We start from the raw sequence: 22,039 nt of genomic DNA on the forward strand, positions 1-22,039 counted from the left end.
ACATCAAAATGCAGAATTAAACTTGTGCAAATCTTTACTGGTTAAAAACAAATAGTACAGAAGGTCAATGCAAACAACACACCCCATTTCCCCACCTAGGCCAGGCTAAATACTCTAAGCCCCCACACCAGTTTCTCGTTTAACAGGGTGAGGCAGCAGGTCCTATAACTTGACACAAGATGGCGGAACACACAGAAAAGGACAACTTCGTGGATCCACAACATGTAATTCATTAGTACTAATTATAATCATTATAATCATGAATTAATTGTTGATTCAACTTAATTGAGTTTTATTTAAACCAGTAGCTAGTTAATTCAGAGGAAAAATGGTTATCGTTATTAATGGTAATTATACACACAACTATGAAATGCAATAAATTCAGTGGTTGAGGAAATACATAATAGTTTTGCCTCCAATGGGAATAACATCTTGCTTGCATAACTATACTAATTCCAAACATTGTTACGAATAAGAGGACGTCATTTAGCCCAACCCACCCTGTTTTTGTTCTAGTATCTTGGTACTAGAACAAACACCCATGAAGCCATTTCCTGAATTATGCCAAGAAGTATATTTCAACAAAGTGACTCGGATTTTGTTTCAAATTCCAATTGCTTTCTGATTAAATAAATACCTCCTGCATTATATTCTAAATGCATCTTATGTTAATTTCTCCTTATTTCTGTCTAATTTTGATTTTGTAGTATTTAACCAAAATGAACACAATATTTTGTAGCATTCACAAATGTTACAATGGTAATAACTCCTGGCAGACAATGGCAGGGCCTCCCAAAAATGTATTTTTTTTGTCAAAACAATGGCAATTTACACATCTTGAAAGTGTGAATAAAATATCTTGAATCTATAAGAAAACTGAAATGGAATATGTGAATAGTGTTAATAATGTACAGTATATTGTATGGAACTGTGAGCAAAACGAATGAATGAGACACATTTTCACTGTCTCATGATGAAATATTGATGATGAGAAGTTGACAAGCTGATGGGATACCAAATTCCTTTTGTAACAGTCATCTGGTCTTTCCTTCAAAATGGTGAAGATCAATAATGATAATCTAGGTCTTCAAACTGGGATGTCAACATTCAGGTAAATCTATTGTTAATTCTTGCAGTTATCTGTAGAATTCACTCTTAATATTTTTTATTATGCCTTACACCCAAAAAGTAGAGCTTTAAATATCTGAGGATGTTTTAAACATCTAAGGATGTTTAAAGGAAAAGAAAGAACAAAAAGAACTTTCTTCTTGTGATCTGCCGGTTCCAATTGCATCATCATACCACTGGTGTGTATTACTGCTTCAGAGCAAATTTGTTGTCATAATCAGTAGAACATAAAAGGTCTGCCTTCTGAAGGTCTTAAGCATGCACATTAATGCATTGTAGGCATATATTGGTATAGTTGATTGGTTTCAATTTTACTTAATTTAAAACATTTGAATTGAGAGCCAAAAAACATTTATACTTTACTATAAAAGTTGTAGGTCTGAAAAAAATACCATAAATTGCTTCTATTCTATGTGTAATTATGACTGCTGGACAAACCCAAAGCCCCAAATTGAGCACTAATGACTTAGCAACTGGGGCTGCTTCAGAAAGTGACAAAATCTTTCCAAGACTTTGACTCAGAGATATTGATGACAGTCATTTGAATTCCATGTAGTCATGATATTTTTCATACTGTATATAGATGCTACTATTAAAGGGAAAAGAAACAACAAAAGCAGTTTAAATTCTCACCGAGACTGAAAAATAAATGATTACCAATTAACTTCACATTCCAAAGAGAACTATTATGTTATATCAAAGGATATATGGTAGTGGTCCAAATGCAAGTCTTATTGTCTCAGTGATGTTCACTCTAAATGTAAAAAATCTAAAAAAAAATTACACATAACAAGTTAGTCAACAAATTATGATTTTTTAAACAGTTAGCTCCAAATCATAATATCACAGCCAAAATGCTATGTATTTTTGAAGGATTCAGCACATAGCATGAAATGGGATTAGATTTTGCAGTTCTTGTCTGAAACCAGACACAATACCAAGAACTAGAAATTCTCATACCTCCAAGAAAATAGAGTATAAAACCTGACCTCCACAATAAAAGACTTCTGAATTTCAAAATCAGAATTCATTCACAGATTAATAAAGGAATGTATATTTTACAACAATTGTAGAGCAACAGGAGGATTTCCAGTGTAGATTGCCCTTGCTGACTGCGGTTACAAGAATATACCATAATTCTTTTTATTGAACAGATGTTTAAAAACACATCTTTATTATTTCATTTTTTTCAGTTTTTTTAATATTATTGAAGTTAATATGCATAATAGTAAAATACAATAAGAGGAGAACAGAAATGCACCTTTAATTTAAATGTTGGGACTAAAATGTATTATGCAGTGGTTCAATTACAAGCAAGATTTAATTTCTACTTTTCAAAACGAAACACAGCTTCTGTAAAAAAGTAATCCAAGCACACATAGTTGGGTTAATGTTTAGATGCTTCAGCAAGACTCCTTCCTACAATGGTGGAAATCTAGGTTTTAACCTCACCTTAAACCCCTGACCTCCATATCTTTTGAATTTCAAAATTCCAATTTCATTCACAGATCGGCATAGATTAAAGATTAATATAATGCGTATATTACAATATATTACAATTCACTATATAAAAGATTTGTATTTGTATTATACAATTGTAGAGCAATGGGAGGATTTCCTGGGTGGGGATTAACCTTTTTCTACCTTTGTCACAAACATGCACTGTTGTTCCGTTTTTGAACAGATTTTTATAAACACATCTTCATCTTCCTGTTGATATTTCTGTTGGCATAGTGGTGTGACAGTGAACACCGCTGCCTCTTTGGTTTGATTCTGGACTGCGGCACCTTTTCTTTTGAAGTCCTCCCTATGTACATGTGGGATTTCTTCAGGTGCTCCAATTTCCTTCCATAGTCCAGAGTAATGCTGTCCAGAATAATTGGTGTCTCTAATTTGTCACTGTGTACATATGTTTGTTTGTGCTCTGCAGTGGACTATCTTCCCATTCAGCAGGTAATACTGTCTTGTGCTCTGGGTGTGTATGTGTATCTGGGTGTGTATGTGTATCAGTATGAAGAGAATATGGATTACAGATATTGGGATAATTTCCTTCACATGCACAAACATACCATTGCTAGCACAGACTAGAACTTAGAATAAATAGCCTTCTAATACACTCTCCTCTGTTTATAACATGCTTCTGGAAAGGTGTATCAGTTTCTTTTCAATGTTTGTTTGGGAATTTAAATGAACTATTAAAGAATACCTTGTGCAAATACAGACATGAAAACCACATTTTAGAAAGTCCATAGCCAATGTGTTCTTTTCTATACTGGCACTGGGATTAGATTTCAGTCTTCAGGAAAACTCACATTAATAAATGAGTATTAAAGACTAGATATTCTTATACAACTACATCATCTGCCCTCTACATAACCTGGAGCTTCACTTGCCTAATGAGAGGCAGACTGGGAAGAGGGCACTAATCATCTCTTGAGCGTACCCAACCCTCGAACTGTTTGGGTACTAACCCTTAGACCTATTAGCTCTTTGCAGCTTAGTTTATGCTTCCTTCCTTCCTTTTATCTGTCATTCACTGCCTGTTAACCTGAAATGGTGCATTATCCAGGTCTGCTGTTGCCAGCAGTGATGCACCAATCACGTACACCAAGAATCATTAAACTTCCAAGGTCACATACATAGTCTTCTTCCCCAGAGCATATCACAGACAGAAAAAGGCATGGTCTGCTGTGACTTTACAGTCCTCAGGAAGTTGGGTACTCCAATTAATTTGTACAGCCTGTGTAACTCTTATGGAGTGTGTCATTCTCTAATATTCTTACTATTTTATTTAAACAAATTAACTATTATAATTAGGTGACTTTTTATGTGCATATAATATTAGATAGCTGTATATTTTAGAACTATCGTGTAAAAATTAGGGCAAAAGGAATGTTGCTCTGTAATAACAATATAGTGTATTTTAGACACCACACGTGAAGAAACCGTTCTATTAACTTATTAATCTGTGAAACCTAAACCTTTATGACAGTGTACTAGGAGATATACAGTAAATATGCCAACAGACATTAAACCATTAAAAACTGGTATTGCTCCCATTCAAACCAATTACAGTGCCAGCATTTTCTTCAATAAATCACAAAATAATAAAATAATTTTACAAATATCATATCATAATATGGGCACACTATGTAACATAATTAGGCTGTTTTTTGTCTGCAGGGAAATTTCTTATACTGTAGCTTTGCATATTTGCTTATCTTTTTCATTCTGGGCATCCCTTTGCAGGTGTCCTACACCTGAAAGGTGTAGATAGTTCACCCAGGAGGAACTATCTACACCTTTCAAACTGCATTGGGCAAAGTCCTGTGTGGTTCACAGTAAGGGTGTGGCTCTTCAGTACAGTGAACACAGAATGATTCATATGGGTTGTAAGGATAGGCAGATAATAATGTCTCAAAGGGAACTGGTATTTCTTTTTGTGTACCAAGCTCTTCTGTCACAAAACTTTTGTCCACAGTACTGCAGTATTAGTTCAAAATGTGTATTTTAATTCTGATCTTTACTTGGATTGCAGTCATGAGAGAGAGAATATGTATTATCCCTGAGTGGGAAATTTGTTTTATTATATACATTTCACTAATTAAAGTCCCTTAACATCTATTGTTTAGTTTATTGAATTATTTCTTTTAGTGAATTTTAGCATTGTCTTTTTTCAATATCTTGTGGGAAATGTGATGACATTTAAATGTTACATTATACAGTAGATGTAACAAAAAGGGCTACATATACAAGACTGTATACTGTATACTGTTAATTATAATGAAATAAAAACAGATATTAAAAGAATATATTATAAAATGTAATTCCTTAAAACGCAATAAATTCTCCTTAAGTGATAGGATTTTGTCACATACATATTAATATTAAAATACTATACAGTACATACTGTACAGTATAATTCAATTCAATAATAATAATTCAATTCTTTTGAATTAAATACTTTTTTGGATGTATTTGGATTATCTTGCAACAATCTAAATGTAACAAAATACATGTGTGAACTTTTTCTTAAATTATACATGTATACTTGGAATTATTATAAACTAAGCTGTCACAAATTACCTTTCCTGTTGTTTTAAAAACAATATGACAAATAAAACATTTTTTTTTAATTTCGTATAGCTATAAATTTATGGATTACAAGCTACGGTCATTCATAGGCAGCAATAGAATAAGTACAAGCTGATGTCTTAAATTTCATTCGTTTTGCTCAGAAATCCAGTTCATATTTATTTCTACTCATGTGTAAAATACTACACATTATAAAACTACAGGTTATTGTTCCCAGCTCAGGGGCATTCATGCGTATACTTCTGCTTTGCCTTCAGGTACGACGCTATTATACAGTATGTCCTGAAACTCCATTTCTGCACTGTACAAATACATGCGGAAAAACTATGTCAGACCAAAAGAGAAACAAAGACGATGCGAAGCGCAAAATAAAACGTCATTTTTTAAGGTAGAACCTTTTTCTGAAGATCATCCGCCTACTTGAGCGCAAAGTGCATTTGGAAGGTCCTGCTAACAGGTAAATTACATCTCGAAACAATGATATCAGAAGTCATGTGATCTTTCAGCAGCGCGGGGTAAAGGTGGATGTGCTGTAGTACCAGTGCATTACGGTGGATTACATAAAGTTTTGAGAAAATCTGAAGTTCCTGCCGGAGTTTAACAGTATCTGATAGATCCCTCTTTTGTTCGGTACTGATTTGAGACTGTAAGAAGTCGCAGCGAGAGACAATCGAAATGTCTTTAAGCCGAAAGAATTGGTCAGCTCTTTCCAGGTAAGTAGGCTTTTCTCTTGTTAACTGTTCAAGCACCTTGCTTTGTAAACTCGGTACAGCACCAGATACATGAGATAACATTTTTGCAATCTGTGTCTGCTCCATCGTAATCTATAGATTGTATGTAAATATTATTTCTGTCTATATGAATACACACACTACTCTGATGTCTTTTTCATTAAAAGGTGGTAAGGATAAAATCATTTATATTATATAATGTAGCTGTATTACAGTTACCTAAATACAGTATGTGTTAAAATCTGGCGATGACCTAGAAAATGGGTGCATACCTATACTACTTTGGATAGTTTGCTACCTGGTTGTTGCCGGTGAAGTGTTATGGTTTCCGGAGTCTTTATCACAAATGCTCTATCGAGTTGGCAGTTATCAGTTTTTATATTGTGTTTGCTAATGTTTTAGTCAGTAACACACCCACTCTTTTCAGTGGTTTAAGGGAAAAATACAAAATGTGCTTGGAGAAGTTCAACTACTAACTACTGTACATACTGCGATGAAAGTGTAGCTACAGTATCTCTGACCACAGATAATTTTATATACAGTAATAATCAGTTTGCACAATTGAGTGTGTGCATGTACAGTATAAGGGTGTAAGAAATTAACATAGACATTTCTACCAGTAAGGAACTCTCAACAGATGCATGGATTAAATTAAAAAAGTAATTTTGCAAATCGCTAGTTTGGAGTTGAATGATTGAGTGGACTCTGTATCCATTCGTTTGCAAATCAGAAGTCAGCTTTTAGTTTTTGTCTTGTCTTGAACATCTTCAAACTAGGTGGGGCTTGTTGGAAGACTCATACCTTAATAATAAAACTCAATTAACAAGTGCATAGTTGAGAACTGAAAACAGTTGTATTGTAGTAAGAACATAAGTACTATTATTCTTTTTCATCTTTCAGAGCTAATTATTTTCATACCTCACATCAGTATTTTCCAGTCCTAGTTTTCCCTGCTTTTTATGGGTGTTGTTTCAAATTAGTTCTTAATTAGGTTAAACTATTGAAACCTTAATTTAAACAATTGTTTGATATTAACTGCTTTCTTAGGTATAAGAAATAAATTATGTTTATTATATTCACAAGATGTGGCAAATGAGTTTTCTCTTCAGCTTGGTTTAAAATTGCTGATTTAACAGAATTTTCTAAACAGCTCCTAATTGGTTATCAGTCAGTAATCTTCAGACACAGGTGGGAATGATAGTTTGTCAAACACTCCAATAATAACAGCTGATCCTTGTGGATCTACTGTACAGTACATGCACCGAAGTGTAAAACAGCCATTGCAGCAGCATGGGAGCTGCTTCTCAGTCTGCTAACTGTTGAAACCCATGCTAGCGTAGGGAGCAACAGACATTGCAGCAATTACCTCACCCTAACACTTTCTTAATCCATCTCCTTAACTGCAGGCCTTAACCTAACCTCGATCCCCAATTTTAACTGTAACCCATTACCTTCACATAAAGCATTCACTGAAATTGTAGACATTTCTTACCAAAACATTGGGAACGAGATATAATGTATAATGCATTTGGATTTTTTCAGATTAGATGCAAATAATACCAATAAACATTGCTTCAAAATGACTATTTTTTATCCTGTAGAATAGATGCATGTACATGAATTGGGTAATAATGAGCATTCTTAGTAATAGTAATAGAACTATTGGTTAAATTCCATCTGGTGATTTAAGCCTAGATGATAATCCGAAATGAGAGGAAGTTCTGAAGTGTAGCAAATATCACAAAGTACCTGTTGATTTCTAACCCCATATTACTTTTAAAGAGCTGAACCTGTTTTTAAAAAATAGTTCAATTAAAATGTCATCTTAATTAATTCACAAAATACAGGGTGCACTAATACCTGGACTATGAAAAGTAATTTTGACCTCTTATGGATCATGGCCTAATCAAATTAAATTTAAAATTAAATTTGTCAGCAGAACTGGATAAGGTTTTATTACTAAATTTCAGTCATGAGCATATGACATGCTGGTCATAGCCATTTTAATAAAGTGATACCTAGAAAAAATTACAATTGATCTTTTTGTACTAATAATACTTGTATTAATTAAACATCTGTTACCCATAGCACAGACATCTGTTAATGAGTTTTAACAGCATTCATGGAGTTCCTTTAGTTATGCAAAGCTGAAGTGTGAATGGAATTTGATGCTTACAGTATATGACCTTACTGTTTAATTCATGTACAGTACTTTACAGCAATAACAATAGTGATAGGGTTTCAAGATGTGCAAGATGCTTTGAGCGTGCTTTGTGTTTATGCTATTCTTTAATTAGCTGCATTAAAATATTGGCCTACATGCAAGCAAATATATTTGTAGAACACTATAATTTTCTTTGTTAGTTTATGTTCTGCTTAGATTTCTGAATAAATCTAACAGTTGCTTGATTAAAAAAAGTTTAAGTTAAAAATATATATAATTTATTTTCTCCCCCTTTCCTATTTTTAAATAGTCCTGCTTTGGATACAGTCATAGAAATTTTTCAAATATAAACTTAACTAACATTAAGAAACCCTACAGTTTAGGATTCAGGGATTAATTTATACTATACATATCTATAAACATGGAAGCACTTGTATTGAGTTATAAGTGTGATATCAGGTGACAGACCAATCTGACAGACCAATAAGTCAAATATTTGGAAACAGAAAACTAACAAACCTAAAAAAAATATTTGCATAACAGTTGAGAGAGGAGTTTTTAGATCTCAACACATCATAAAAAACGCCCTTAGACAACGGAAAGCTATCATATAGAGGGTGTATTTCTCACTTACTCTCAGACATGAAGCTGGGAAGGAAAACAACCCAGAGTGAGATTACAGAGACACAGTGAGTTTTTTTTAATTAAATGATTGAAAAAATGGTAAAAAATTGTATTTCCTTCATGTGTCTTTTGTCGTTGTTACCATGCTACCAGACATAATCTTTTTTTTTTAGTTTCTATACTATAATTTCCTTGTGAATGCACTGAATGCACTGTCTACTAAGACAACAATTATGAGCTGAGTTTGAGGTCAGGGGATGATTTTAGATCAAATTTAAGATTTAAGTAAAATCTGAGGCTGGGCAACCACTTGGCAGATAATGTTTAATGCAGACAAGTGCAGAGCATGGCATGTACTGTAAGTACAAAATGGCAAACACTGAGACAGGAGAAGATATTAATGATGTGTCAAATTATGTTGACGCATCACTTACATTTTCTAGACAGTGTGGAGAGCAATTAAATAGGACATCGAAATGTTAGGATTTTTAATTGAAATTGGAGTAACAGTATGTTATGTTACATTATGTTACAGTATGATAAAGTTGTATAATGCATATCAACCTAAGGGACAATATAATGTTCACCGCATTATAGAAAAGATATTACTGTTCTGAATCAGTCCAAAGAAGACCAACCAGATATATTCTGAGGCTAAGGGAAATGTCCTAAATTGACAAACTGAAGAAACTGAATCTTTTAAGTCTAAAACAGAGAAGAGTATAAGGGGACCTGACAGAAGTTTTTAAAACTCCCAAGTGCATTCACTAAGTCGACCCAGCAGAATTCTTCAGGAAAAAGAGTGAAACAGGAAGCAGAGGACATAAGTGGAGCATTGTGGCAAGTGCATTTTAAACCACAAACAATATGCACTTCTTTACCCATGGGTTGTGAGAATATGGAACAAACCACACAGCCATGATGTTGAAGCTAATAGACTTGCTTCTTTCAAGAAAAGGCTGGATGGGATTCTCAGATCAATTAGCTACTAACTACTAATTGTGCTAAATGGACTGAATGGCCTCGTTTAAAACCTTTCTTATGTTCTTATGAGCTACTGTATACAATTTTCATTCTCATGCCTGCTGTATAAAATACATTTGCAGGCATGGAAAGTAGACACGTAAACAGCCACAAAACCTTAGAAAGAATATCTGTTTCTTTTGGAACCACCCACAGAACTGGAACAATATGGTGGAGGTGCCACCCTTTTACTTCTGCAAATCTGATTTAAAGGATCACAGTCAATTCATGACAAAGAATATACATACAGTATAGAGTCAAATCCTGGGAAGTGGGATAACTTGGATTCTAGCATTACATAAAACCAGAAATAAGGTTACTATTTGACGTATTTAATGCAGCTTTTGTGGTTGGGAGTACCTGCTTAATCTAAGGGGATTATACAGTATTTTCTTGAATGATGTTCTCTTCATCAACATGACTGGGTATCTTGCTCCAGACTCCCACAAATCATTGTAAAAAGTAAATGACTTTTTCTTCTGAGATTTTAGGTGAGTATAGCTCAGACAAGCTAAGTGAGAGTTCATATCGGTTGATTGGCTAGACCAAGGGGTGATGCCCAGCCTCTCTATTTTTTGTGATATTGCATAGATGGTGTATTCTGGTTATGGGAACACATACAGTAAGCATATAAAAAGAAACAGGTCTCTGAAAATATATATATAACTTAAATTTCTTATGAACTATTACAATACATTTGATTATATCTCTAACTATGGCTGTATAGTGTTAAAATTTATATCCTATGTCACAGGTCTGCAGTACAGCAATAGTTTTTTCTGGTTTTCATTAAAGCGGAGCAAGTAATGACATAATGGATTAATCAGTTACTTAATTAGAACACTCATGAAAATCCAGGAGGGGTGGAGCGGTGGCTCTGTAGCTAAGGATCTGCGCCTGTGGCTTGAATGTTGCCAATTCAAATCCCACAATCGGCAGAGGAATCCTACTCCGTTTGGCCCCTGAGCAAGGCCCTTAACCCCTATTGCTCCAGGGGTGCCGTATAAATGGCTGACCCTGCGCTCTGACCCCAAGCTTCTCTCCCTGTCTGTGTGTCTCATGGAGAGCAAGTTGGGGTATGCGAAAAAGACAAATTCCTAATACAAGAAATTGTATATGGCTAATAAAGTGATCTTATCTTATCATTATGCAAAGAAAACAAAGTAAAGGAACACCCACATAGTGCAACCTAGATAAAACTACTTAAGCACATTTCATCCATTGTTTTTTCATCTCCATTACTGTCAACTTGATAACTTAAAATGTAAGCAGTTACAACAGAGGATTTAAAAAATCATGATACCTAAGGACCAGTGCTTACAGTGATATTGTGTGACATTTTAATGTTTTCTTGGAAGATTCAAAATATTGTGCATTTACCAAATATTTTAATGATTATGCAGTCAAAATGAGTAATAATATATGACTAAGGAATGCTTACCAAACTGTTTTCTGATGTTTCTTATATTCATCAGGCTGGAATGGAATTCATTCTGAATGTTCTTAACCAAACAATTAAATTATACATAATTTTTAGACAATTCCAGTTAACTAATGCTTGGTTCCTTAATCAGATTAATTAATCCTTAATTAATTAAAGGTTTTAGTTTCGACTAATCATTTCAATTTCTTCAGGTAACCACCTAACTAATTGGAAGAAAACACAACTGATTTGACTTTATTGTTCACTTCATTAGTTTTACTTTCAGTCTGAGACGAAAGAGAAAGAATCAAATTTATCACTCGATAATCTTCCAGCTACAAAGCTTTCAGAAAGATCAACAAGTAAAACCTGATTGAGCAAGAGCCTTTTTTTATTCACTTTGACAGCTCCACACTTTTTCTATCATGTAATGATATGTAATACAGTATGTAATGAGTATGCTTTAAGGAGCACTTCTATTCCATGAAAAAAGGGGAAATACCCAAACCTGTTTTTTTTTCATCTTCCAGTCTGACACGCCAGTGGACTGTGGAGGATGAGGAAGAGATTGAGCGTGAGCGACGGAGAAGAAACCGAAGCTGCACTTCTGTGTCAGAGTCACCTGATGCCAACCCAGAAGACACAGCCCTGAGACCAAGCAGGTGTGGCTGGTTCAGTAATAAACCTTTTCTTAGATCAGTAAAGTGTGTCTACATTGCTAGAAAGCTGTCATCTCCTTAAATTTTGACTTGGTCAAATTACATAAAATGTGGCCAATTACAAAAAACAAAAATCAGGAAGAATGCACATATGAAGCCTCTTGATGGTCTTCTTGAAATTGAGTAATAGAAATTAATTAATTCATTGCATACAGAAATTAATTAATTCATTGCGTAAAATTAAATGTGTCATCAAAGCATGGTAAAGAAAATATTTCTTAGAACACTTTTCTGTATATAGTAGTTGGGTTCCCTAGTTATTTAAATTGTATAACATCACTTTATTAACCTTTTCCAATTTCCTGCATTGGGAATTATCTTTTTGCATACCCCAGCTTGCTCTCCATGAGACACACAGACATGGAGAGAGCCTGGGGTCAGAGCACAGGGTCTGCCATTGTATGGCACCCCTGGAGCAGTTGGGGTTAAGGGCCTTGCTCGGGAGCCCAACAGAGTAGGATTCCTCTGCCAGCTGTGGGATTTGAACCAGCAACCTTCTAGCCATAGGCACAAATTCTTAGCCACAGAGCCACCGCTCCGCCCCAAAATTGTATGTGTTTAAATGATTACTCGTAATTTCCAGTGGGATCTTACCAGGTGTGCACATTTTGGGAAACAAAAAACACTCTTCACAGAACCAAAAGAAATAAGCAAACAACCACAGTTGGGTGTTCTTCTCTACTGTGCAATGCCAGCAATACTCCCTTCTACAGGCTTTTTAATGAAGAGAATGTTAAAAGAATTATAATGGCTCAGTGGCTCTGACAAACTTTATGTGGCATGTTATGCCTATTTTACTAGCTGTTATCATTGAATGCTGGTCTAAGTTGTTGCTGTACTAAGGAGTGGTAATTTCAATTCCTATTCTGGGCTGTAACTCAATATGAACAACTTTAGACTTTGAAGTAATTACTTTCAGTTTGTTTACTTATATTAATGTGGTCCTGAGTCCTGATTCTGGAGCGTCCCTATATTTTTTTGCTTGCATTAAGATGAATTCTTAAATACTTGTCTAAATGCCTTTACATATGAGACTATAAAAACAGTTTCCACACTAGGCTCTTTGATCTATCTTGCTCATGGAAAGGGTGCCATGGACTCACACAAGCTATGCAATCTGACACCTAGAACCTTTTTCCATTTATAAAGATAATTTAACTGATAAATTGGTCAGTACAATGGGTTCAATTTAATAAGGCCTTCTCTGCAGCAATGCGTTGTAAAGGAGCAGACTGGAAGACCCATTGACTAGCCCTGTATTAGCTGACTTGGCTAGGATTTCCCAACAGTGGTGCACAACTGCCACTGTAGCTGGGTAAGCTCTAGTCAGTCAGGGTTTCCTCAGCATGCTGTGCAGCTGTGGCTTCATGTACCTGCAATGCACATGCAAGCATGCTGTGATGTGATTGAGCCCTGAGAGGTCTTGGACATGACAGAGGGGGTGTCATTCTCCCTTTGCAGTATAGCAATCTCAGTGGAATGTAGAAAGAATCTTTAGTGGAATACTACAGGAAACAGTATTAGGATCACTTCCAGATATACATCATAAATTTAAATTGATATACTGTTGTCTAGTACTCCCATCAAATTTGCAGCTAATGCACAAATAGGTGGAGCTTCAAATATTTAATTTGCAGTGCAGATAATGCAAGACGAGAAAATTCAGATATAGGTAAAATGTAGCAAATTAAATTTAACATGGATATATACAATCTAAAAATGCAGTCTGAATGTGCATTAAATATCAAAAGGATGGCACTATACTAAAGAGGTAATGTTTGATAAAAATCAAAGATGTTAAGTAATCCTTCCTTTTTCTAGTCAATGTGAGAAAGAAGTAAAAATAACCAACATACTACTTGGATTAGACCATTATGAGTATAGCTTAAATCAAGGGAAATTATGTTAAAATTGTGAAATTTTAGTACTGTGTACAGTTTTTGTCATAATGTTATAAAAAAAAAGGTTTTTCCCTTTGCACAGCTTCTCTAGAGGCAGTATAAAGGAAAGCAGACAGACTAATTTATTCTGCTCAGATTAATGGAACTGAATCTTTCTGGGATTCAGACTTTTGACAGGAAGTGACTATATCAGCTTGAGGGACTTCTTTAAGATTAGCAGCAACACAAGGACCCCAGAAGAAGAGTGCACATTAGGTTTCAGAACTTTCCAACACTAGGTTCTTGGAAGCGTAGAATAAACCTGGACCAATAAAATAGGCCAGGTCTTAGAGATCAAAATATGGTTTATAGTTGTTAAACTTGAGCTCTGTGCGAGTATTTTCACTGTTTTAGTCACTTAGAATTAAATCTGTTTTCGGCTCTGAAAGAGGTTCTTCAGGAGCAGGATTGAAAACAAGCTGTAATGAATATGCTTAATCTACAGTAAAAAGATTTTGAAAGCAGGTCCTTTCTTTCTCCACACTTTTGCCTTTTAGTTGCTTTGAAAAAGGTTTATCTTCATCTTGTCTGTACATAAAACTTTGTTCCAGAACTATTGTGGCTCATCTTTGCCGATGAGAGGTTTGTATCTTGCATTGCAGTCCTTGTAGTTCTCTTGAATTTATTCCTTTGAATTTTGAATTTATTGATTATAAAGATTTATAAAGTTATTCACAGCTCTGATGACTTTTCCTCAGCTGCTGTCTTCTTCCTTCCTTGGAAGACTTGCTCTTTTCCAATTGCTTAGAACTCCAGTAGTTTCTTTCTTTTCAAGATATTCCATATTATTGATTGTGTGATTCCCAATCTCATTGGTTCTAATAGGTTTTCCTTTGCTCTTGTCTTCACCAAAACTTGCTTTTCCAACATAGACAACTCTCTGGTCTACATTTTGGTTAATGTTTTCTAATTCAAGAGGCAGACCCAAAAAGTAAACTGGAAAGGCGGGAACCAAGGTAACACATTCACAGCTCTTTTATGTTGCCACAATTAATGCAGCATGGAATGCTTGAGTAATTAGAAACACCTGTCAGCTATTTGGCCCAATAGTTGCACTTAGCTGAAATAGGGGGCATTGATGCAACAAATGACATTGTTATAACATGGCTAAACATTTGTACAAGATAATACACAGAAACAAAAGATTCTTCTTTTCTTCTTTTGCCCCAAAGAAACATTTTTGTTTCAGAAATACAAACTTCATTAGTCCTCCTATTTATTTTCTAACTGCTTTTTCTAGTTCAGGGTTGTAAACGAGCCAGAATTTATCTCTACAAGCAATGGGCGCAAGGCAGGGTATACTCTGGAAAGAATGCCAGTCCGATACAAACACACACATGCACACACTCATACCTAGAGCTGATTTTCCAAGAAGCCACAAATTTCATTAGTAAATAGTAAACTTTAGCAAAAATGACAAATTTCACTACACTGTCCCAATGATTTCGCTTTTCACTGCGTATAAAGTGTGTGTATGTTTATCTACAGTATGTTTCTTTGTTGTTTGTGTAATTTGATGCTGTTCTTGCAGTTCTGAGGACACCCCTGAACCAGAAGATCTTCAGGCCCACCTGGAGTTTTTAGAGATGCTAAAGGCACGAGATGAGAAGAGGAAGAGGAGACACTTGGAGACACTGAGGCAGCAACGAGAGGAGGAGGGGCAGGAAGCTGAGTTCAAGGCAGAAGATGACAGTCTTGAAGGAAGAGGAGAGCCCAAGGCTGAGACACCAAGGAGCCCCAACAGCAAAGATAATAATGACCTGAGGAGCAACTCTGCGTCAGTCAAAAAGAATGTAGTAAGTAGGCATAATGGAGCCAATAGCTGAAGACAAGGCATAACCCAGGACTGTCACTTCAAATGTAAATTTACTGTATATGTATGTATATAGGCCTGTATGTTCAGTATGTATAAATGTTATAATGCAGTTAATCTTCCCATTTTTTAGAGGGGGGCCTCTAGGGTCCTTTGAGATTAAATTATTATTTATCATTATTATAATTCAATAGAACAAGACAGCACAAAAATCACAATCTACAACAAAAATGACAGAAGGAGACCCATAATGTAAATAATTATGTTCATGCTGTTACATTGGAAAGAAAACCATTTGAAATGCTCAAAGGTCATTAAAACATGAAAGCTCCTGAGGTAAAGTGCCAGCAAACTGTTCCCATTTCCTTATGGTCACATGTTACCACCTGCTGAGTTTCATTCTCTGTCAGTGCATGATTGATATTATAATGAAACAGTGTTTATTAACAAAACTTGACCTTGTTGAAGACAATGAAAGTACTGGCAAGGAAAATAAGAAGACTGGTTTTCTTTCTGAATTTATTTTGCTTTATCAAAACTAAAGACATAAAGATGTGTCTCACTTAGGTCAGGTCCATATGCAGTCCAAGAAGACAATGACAACAATGCTTCATTATTGTACTGGCAAATCTTGAAAGAATTGTTTAATGCCTTTTCAGAAATAGCCTTCTCTTTTTCTTAGCCTAGGAAAGAAAAAGTCATCTGTAATACTGCATTCTCTAGGGACTGATCAATAACTCTGATATTTAAAGTGGCTACAAATCAGATAAACTAAAATCATATTTTAATGCAGTTAAATCATCCACAACTCTTTTTAAAAAAGTCCTTTGGGGTAAAGTTGGCATAGTATTTATTAAACATGAAGCTTATTATTATCATCATTTATTTTTAGAGTGAAAATACCGAATTCCAGTATAACAAAGAAACAGAGAAAAAGACTCCAACTAAGTCACCCCGGATGTTTGTCAGGTAATTGTGAAACAGATTCATTAGATTGTTCTAATGAACTAATGAAAATATACAAATCTAAAATCATACCATATTTCTTCTTTGTTAATTTTTTATAGTGTATCACTTGTATTTCTATTTTTATTAGCAATAATCTATTTAAATCTAAATAGTACTAATAGGGTTAATTGCATAATACAGTATTATATGTTTCAAAGTCTTTTAAGATAGTTCTCTTCAATAAAACATCCCCATGCTTATCCTTTAAATTAATGTTTAATCTTTGTCATGTATCTCACAATGGATGACACCTTTTTAGCCATTTTTTCATTTTACAGCAAACTATATTTTATATACGCACCCAAAGAAGAAAAACGTTGTGTTTCTTTCCTTCTCTTTTCAGCATTGAACGTTTACTTGTACCTTTATTTTATATAGGCAGTAAAGATATACTCTAACATAAATTAAAAGTAATGCTTCCTCAGTACCATTTGAAAAATAATTTTATCTTGTAATAACATGTGTAATAATTTACAGTGTTTCTCCTTTTTGTATTTTCATAATACGTCTGTATGCATCTTTCACCATAACTAATCCTAGGACATTGCAGGACCATCTCAAGGGTTGCTGGCTGTATTATGTTTCATGATCACCTGTGCCTTTGAATTGTGTGTAAAGTTTTCACTGTCTATTGTTGTTATCTTTGCAGCTCTCTCTCCATTTCTTTTGATAAGAGTCCAAGTTCCCCCACTGGGAGGGGAAATGTATTCTCTCCGATGAGTCCTACCAGCCCTTCTGTACAAAACATTGCTGAAAAAGAGCTAATACACAGCCCAAGAAGTTTCTGGGAAATCAAAGAGAATGGAGGCAACAAGGTGAATAGAATCTTGTAACTATTAAGATACTACTCATCTCATGTTTATGTTTGTTATTGTGCCTCTTAATGTTATCAGTTTTTGAGCAGATGTGAACTCAAATATGTATTAGTGCAGCAATAGCACCCCCTAGCCTATTTAAATTTGTACAACTCCTATCTTAACTGATTTTCATTTTAAAAAAGCATATCTTGATTTTGTTAGTACTGTACACAGTTTTGCATATAATAATTACTGTAAGTGAAAAAAAGTAAAATCTTAAAACTAATTATTAAGGGAATAAAATAAATTTAAGCACCAAAATAAGTTTGTCACCCCTTCTTAACAATAACTACAGGTCTTTACTGTTTGTTATTTAAATATACATTGTATACATGGGGTATATTATGAAAATTTTGGAGAAAAACAAGTCTGTGATCCAACTAATCTCCTGTTCTCTGAGATATGTTGGAAATGTAGGTCTTTAGGCTTTCTATCCAAATGTTTCTCATGCAATTAGCACACAACTAACTCTACCTCCACCAAGAGTGCGGCAGCCCTAAGGCTTGTTATATAGGAATTTCTAACAGACTTGGCCACATAGCCAGGTGGCCACATCCAAGCCTGTACATAACTGTATAAGCTCTTTTTATTTGTCTCACCTTCATTACTTGGGGATTGTCTGTTACTCCTTGAATGAGAAATTAGGAGAATTTAAACATTTACACTAGATTTTGTGCAGTATGGAAACTATTTAGACTTAATTTTTTTTACTTCTAGGTTCTGAATAGCAGTGAGGTCGGATATGAGTTAGGTTCTGGAGATGTTAGAAGGAAGTCCGAGGGCCCTGAGGAGACTGCTTTCATGAGACATCATCCCAGAGCAACTTCCTTCAGGGTAAAACACTTGTCATGCTTTAGATTTCTTGAGTATAGTATTTTCATGTCTTTATTATCCTCCTTTGTGAGAGTAATAATTTTAGTATTAATTGTTGTTAGTTACTTGTTAGTAACTTGTTTTTGATTGTTGTTAGTTAACCTTCATAGCTGTGCAAAATACTTTAAAATTAATCCATTATTATAAGTAATAGTTGGTTAAAGCAGTTTGGTTTTGTATTACGGATTGCCTGGAAGGATTCCTTTCAAAACTTTTCAAGCATCAAATAAATCCATACCTCAGGACACCTTAATATGCCTTCAGTCTCCATCTTTTGCTTTGGAGGTCGTTAAATTTGTGTCAATTTGTACTTGATCAGTATCAGTACTTGGCAGAGCCAGGGTTTATTTAATAATTCAATATTACTATTGATTACAGCCATTTATATTAAAGACGCTCCCGAGTTACTCAAATGGAAATGTATACAGCATGTTGAGTCCTAGAGTGCAGAAGACACTTATTTGAATCTGATCTACTTCAGTGGAACTGCTACTGTATATTCAGTAGCAGCTCATTTTGCCATTTAATGCCAGTATTTGGTGTTCCCAAGTCGCCTTATGTAGCCATGCAATAGCAATACCGGTAGTTTTTTAGGCTGCTTTCAGCTGGCAGTGTTAACAATAGCTGTGTTACTAACTCCTAGCCTGAGCTTGAGAGAATCTGAGAAGCTAAGCAGGGTTAAGAGATTAGTACTGTGATGAGAGACCTGCAAGGAAAACCAGGCTGTGGTGTTGGTGAACTAATGAGTGTTGCTCTTCTCTTTGAACCAGAAAGTACAGACCACAGACACAGAACCATAACAGGGATACTCTGTAGCAAGTGCAGTACTTTGGGTGAGACATTCAAGCAAACTCTTGATCATTAAAAATCTCATCAAAGTGCTAATAAAATTCGGGTTTAGTCTTTATTTAGTCTTCCACTATGGGCTTGGACATACTTAGTTCAATTTGTGGAGTAATTTCTCACACATCTACAGTGTACCTCATCTTTACGTACTGCACTTTAGTTGTGGATGAAGTGGGACACTTTCTATATGTAAAACATTCTGGGATCCTTTAGGAAAAATAGAATGTATAAATATAATCGCATACAGTAATGGGTAACTGACTCATTGCACTGATATATACTGATGGAAAAAAGTAACGCAACATTTTCTAGAATGAGAATACTATAGTTATAGCTTATGTACTTTCACAAAACGTTTTCAATTTGTTTTAAGCCCTCTGACCAGCAATACAACTTATACAACTGTATAACAATACAACTGAGGCATTGCAACTTGCCAATCACACGAAAGCTTGTTAAGTGCACTTTTACCCAACCAGATCCAGGTGGAACAATGCCTGATCAGGTCACCTTTAAAAAGGCCTTAATTCAAAGCTTAGGTCACTGCAAAAAAAGTCCACACTTAGTCAGTTTTCTGTGCATTCCATAATGCCTCAAATGTCACCAGAAGCAAGGTAGAGGACCATTGGTATGCTGCAGGTAGGCATGTCTTGTGCCAGTGTTGCCGGACACTATGGAGTAAGCCGCTCCACTGTGTCCCAACTGCAGAAAAGGATTCAGCAGACTGGCATGACAGATGACCGTCCAAGATCTGGTTGCCCTTGAGTGACCACACCAGTGCAGGACCGACACATCAGACTAATCACCTGAGTGATCATTTCAGATCTGCCACCCATACTGCTGCTCAAAATTGCAGGCAGACACAATGCCCGCATCAGTGACAGGACAGTGAGGCTCCATGCTGCTGGCCTTAGAGCAAGGTCAGAGGCCCTCTGCTCACACCTCCTAGACATCACACCCAACTGGTTTGGGTCAGACAGAGGTTGTGATGGATTCGTCAGCAGTGGCATCAGGTCCTCTTCATGGATGAGTCACTCTTCAGCTTGTTCCACGTAGACGGGAGGGCCAGAGTGTGGAGGAGGAGCTGTTGCGTTTCTTTTTTCCATCAGTATATATACAGTATACTCTTCCAATGACACTAATTGGTGTCAGAGTCCAGGCAGGATCTGGATGACCTGACAAGTGTATCGAGGATATGGGTACATTACTGGTTTTATCTCTTGTTCCCTGCTTGGTATAAAGGCTGTAGTAGTGATTCAAGTTTATAAGGAATTGATTATTCCAAATTTGGGACAGTAAAACAAATGTAAAAATGTAATAAAGAATAAAAGATTTATTTAATATAAATTAAATAAGTTAACTCCGGGAACTCCAGGAAGTTAACTGAAAAATCTTTTTAATCTGACAGGTCATAAGTAAGACAAAAGAGTCTGTTCCTATAACAAGAAGGTAAGATTGTTTTTTATTGTTTTTGTAATTTTTAGCCTTATTGATCTTGAACAATGACTGGCTGAGCAAAGCAAGTAGTTTTATTTTTGTGGATTGGTATCCTAAGGTTAATCGACATTTGTTGTAATGGCATGAAATACAGTTCCCATATTTTATAACCTCTGCTTTATTCTGTACACTGTTAATGGTCTTATGGACACATAAAATATAAATAAAAAATATAGTTACAGCATTTTTATAGGCTCATTTATTGCTGATTGTTTGCATGTTATAGTTTATCCAACATATGCTACCTTAGAGAAAACTATATATGAAACATATTGTATTTATAGACTTAATTCTTACTGTTATTTGCCCATGTGCAAACACATGCAGATTCTAATTTCTTTCATGCTTTAATTGTTTTCTTACTGGTTAAAAACTGTAACTAGACACGATGAATGAATCAATGCAGATAGGCTTCTCTGACCTGTCTACTGCTCCTGCTGGAACTCTGTGTGCTTCTTTCACCCTGACATCAGACAGAGACAGATCAAATAAGCAGTAATAATCAGTGAGTGAGACCAGTATCTTTAGCTGCCATAGCTTAGAGAACATGTACTGCTGCTCCAAATTCTATTACCATTTATGTTCCCACCAACTTAATACCTGTGACTAGTTATTATTTTCAAACGATCTTCTTCATTGTTATATTTATTTAATTAGTACACCTTTAATGAAAAAAACATATCCAAGTCTGTCAGTTTTTCCTTTGTTCATATTGCTATTACTTGGTAACATAGTATTTATTATTTGCTCGAATAATGAAAGGACAGGTTTTCTTTAATATGCTTTGTCATTCTTTGCTTATTAACTGTGTCATTTAAGGAATTAAAACATTCACTGTTGCCTAATATGAATGAGTTTAATGAGTTTTAGTTCTGATTTAGTTTAAGTTCTGACTAAGATTTAATTTTAATTCTGACTTCAGACACCCAGTCTCTTCCAAGCTGGAACCATTAATCCGTTGACATGACACAAGCTCTGTTGGATCTTACAGTAAGATTAGTGCCAATTGGAGGGGTGACATGTTTTCACTGAAGTGACCACTGGACGTGGTGCCCAGGAAGTCACTGGAGTCATTGCTTTTCCAAGAGTCAACACAGCTAACTACCTTCAAACCTATCTCCAGTGTGTATGAAAAGTCAGTCTTTTATGAAAGATGAGGGAGTACAGTGATGGATGCTGTAAGAGAAGACTTTTCTGTAACTTTATGTAACTTTGTATACTATGGTCTGTTTCACAGTGCTAGTGTCAGATTAACCTCAAGGAGCAGAGAGGAAAGACTCAGCAAGGTAAGAAAATAA

At 35.2% G+C, this 22,039-nt stretch overlaps 1 protein-coding gene across 4 annotated transcripts in view; it reads left to right on the top strand.

Moving 5' to 3' along the window:
- Positions 1 to 5,708: 5,708 nt before the first annotated feature.
- The window catches only part of lad1 (ladinin), a 31,685-nt gene continuing 15,354 nt past the window's right edge, over positions 5,709 to 22,039 (top strand). For 2 of the 4 annotated variants that reach the window (XM_088922419.1, XM_088922420.1), the window contains exons 1-8: positions 8,730 to 8,807; positions 11,719 to 11,850; positions 15,379 to 15,643; positions 16,553 to 16,629; positions 17,318 to 17,483; positions 18,243 to 18,359; positions 20,653 to 20,693; positions 21,979 to 22,027. In XM_088922419.1, coding sequence (XP_088778545.1) covers positions 8,761 to 8,807; positions 11,719 to 11,850; positions 15,379 to 15,643; positions 16,553 to 16,629; positions 17,318 to 17,483; positions 18,243 to 18,359; positions 20,653 to 20,693; positions 21,979 to 22,027 — 894 coding nt within the window. In that variant the 5' untranslated portion in view covers positions 8,730 to 8,760. Of the gene's footprint in view, positions 5,937 to 8,729; positions 8,808 to 11,718; positions 11,851 to 15,378; positions 15,644 to 16,552; positions 16,630 to 17,317; positions 17,484 to 18,242; positions 18,360 to 20,652; positions 20,694 to 21,978; positions 22,028 to 22,039 lie in introns of those variants that run through there. The other 2 variants (XM_088922422.1, XM_088922421.1) reach the window with 2 other exon arrangements.

The sequence above is a fragment of the Atractosteus spatula genome, chromosome 7 (genome assembly GCF_055471065.1).
Source record: "Atractosteus spatula isolate fAtrSpa1 chromosome 7, fAtrSpa1.hap1, whole genome shotgun sequence".
Lineage (NCBI taxonomy): Eukaryota > Metazoa > Chordata > Actinopteri > Semionotiformes > Lepisosteidae > Atractosteus > Atractosteus spatula.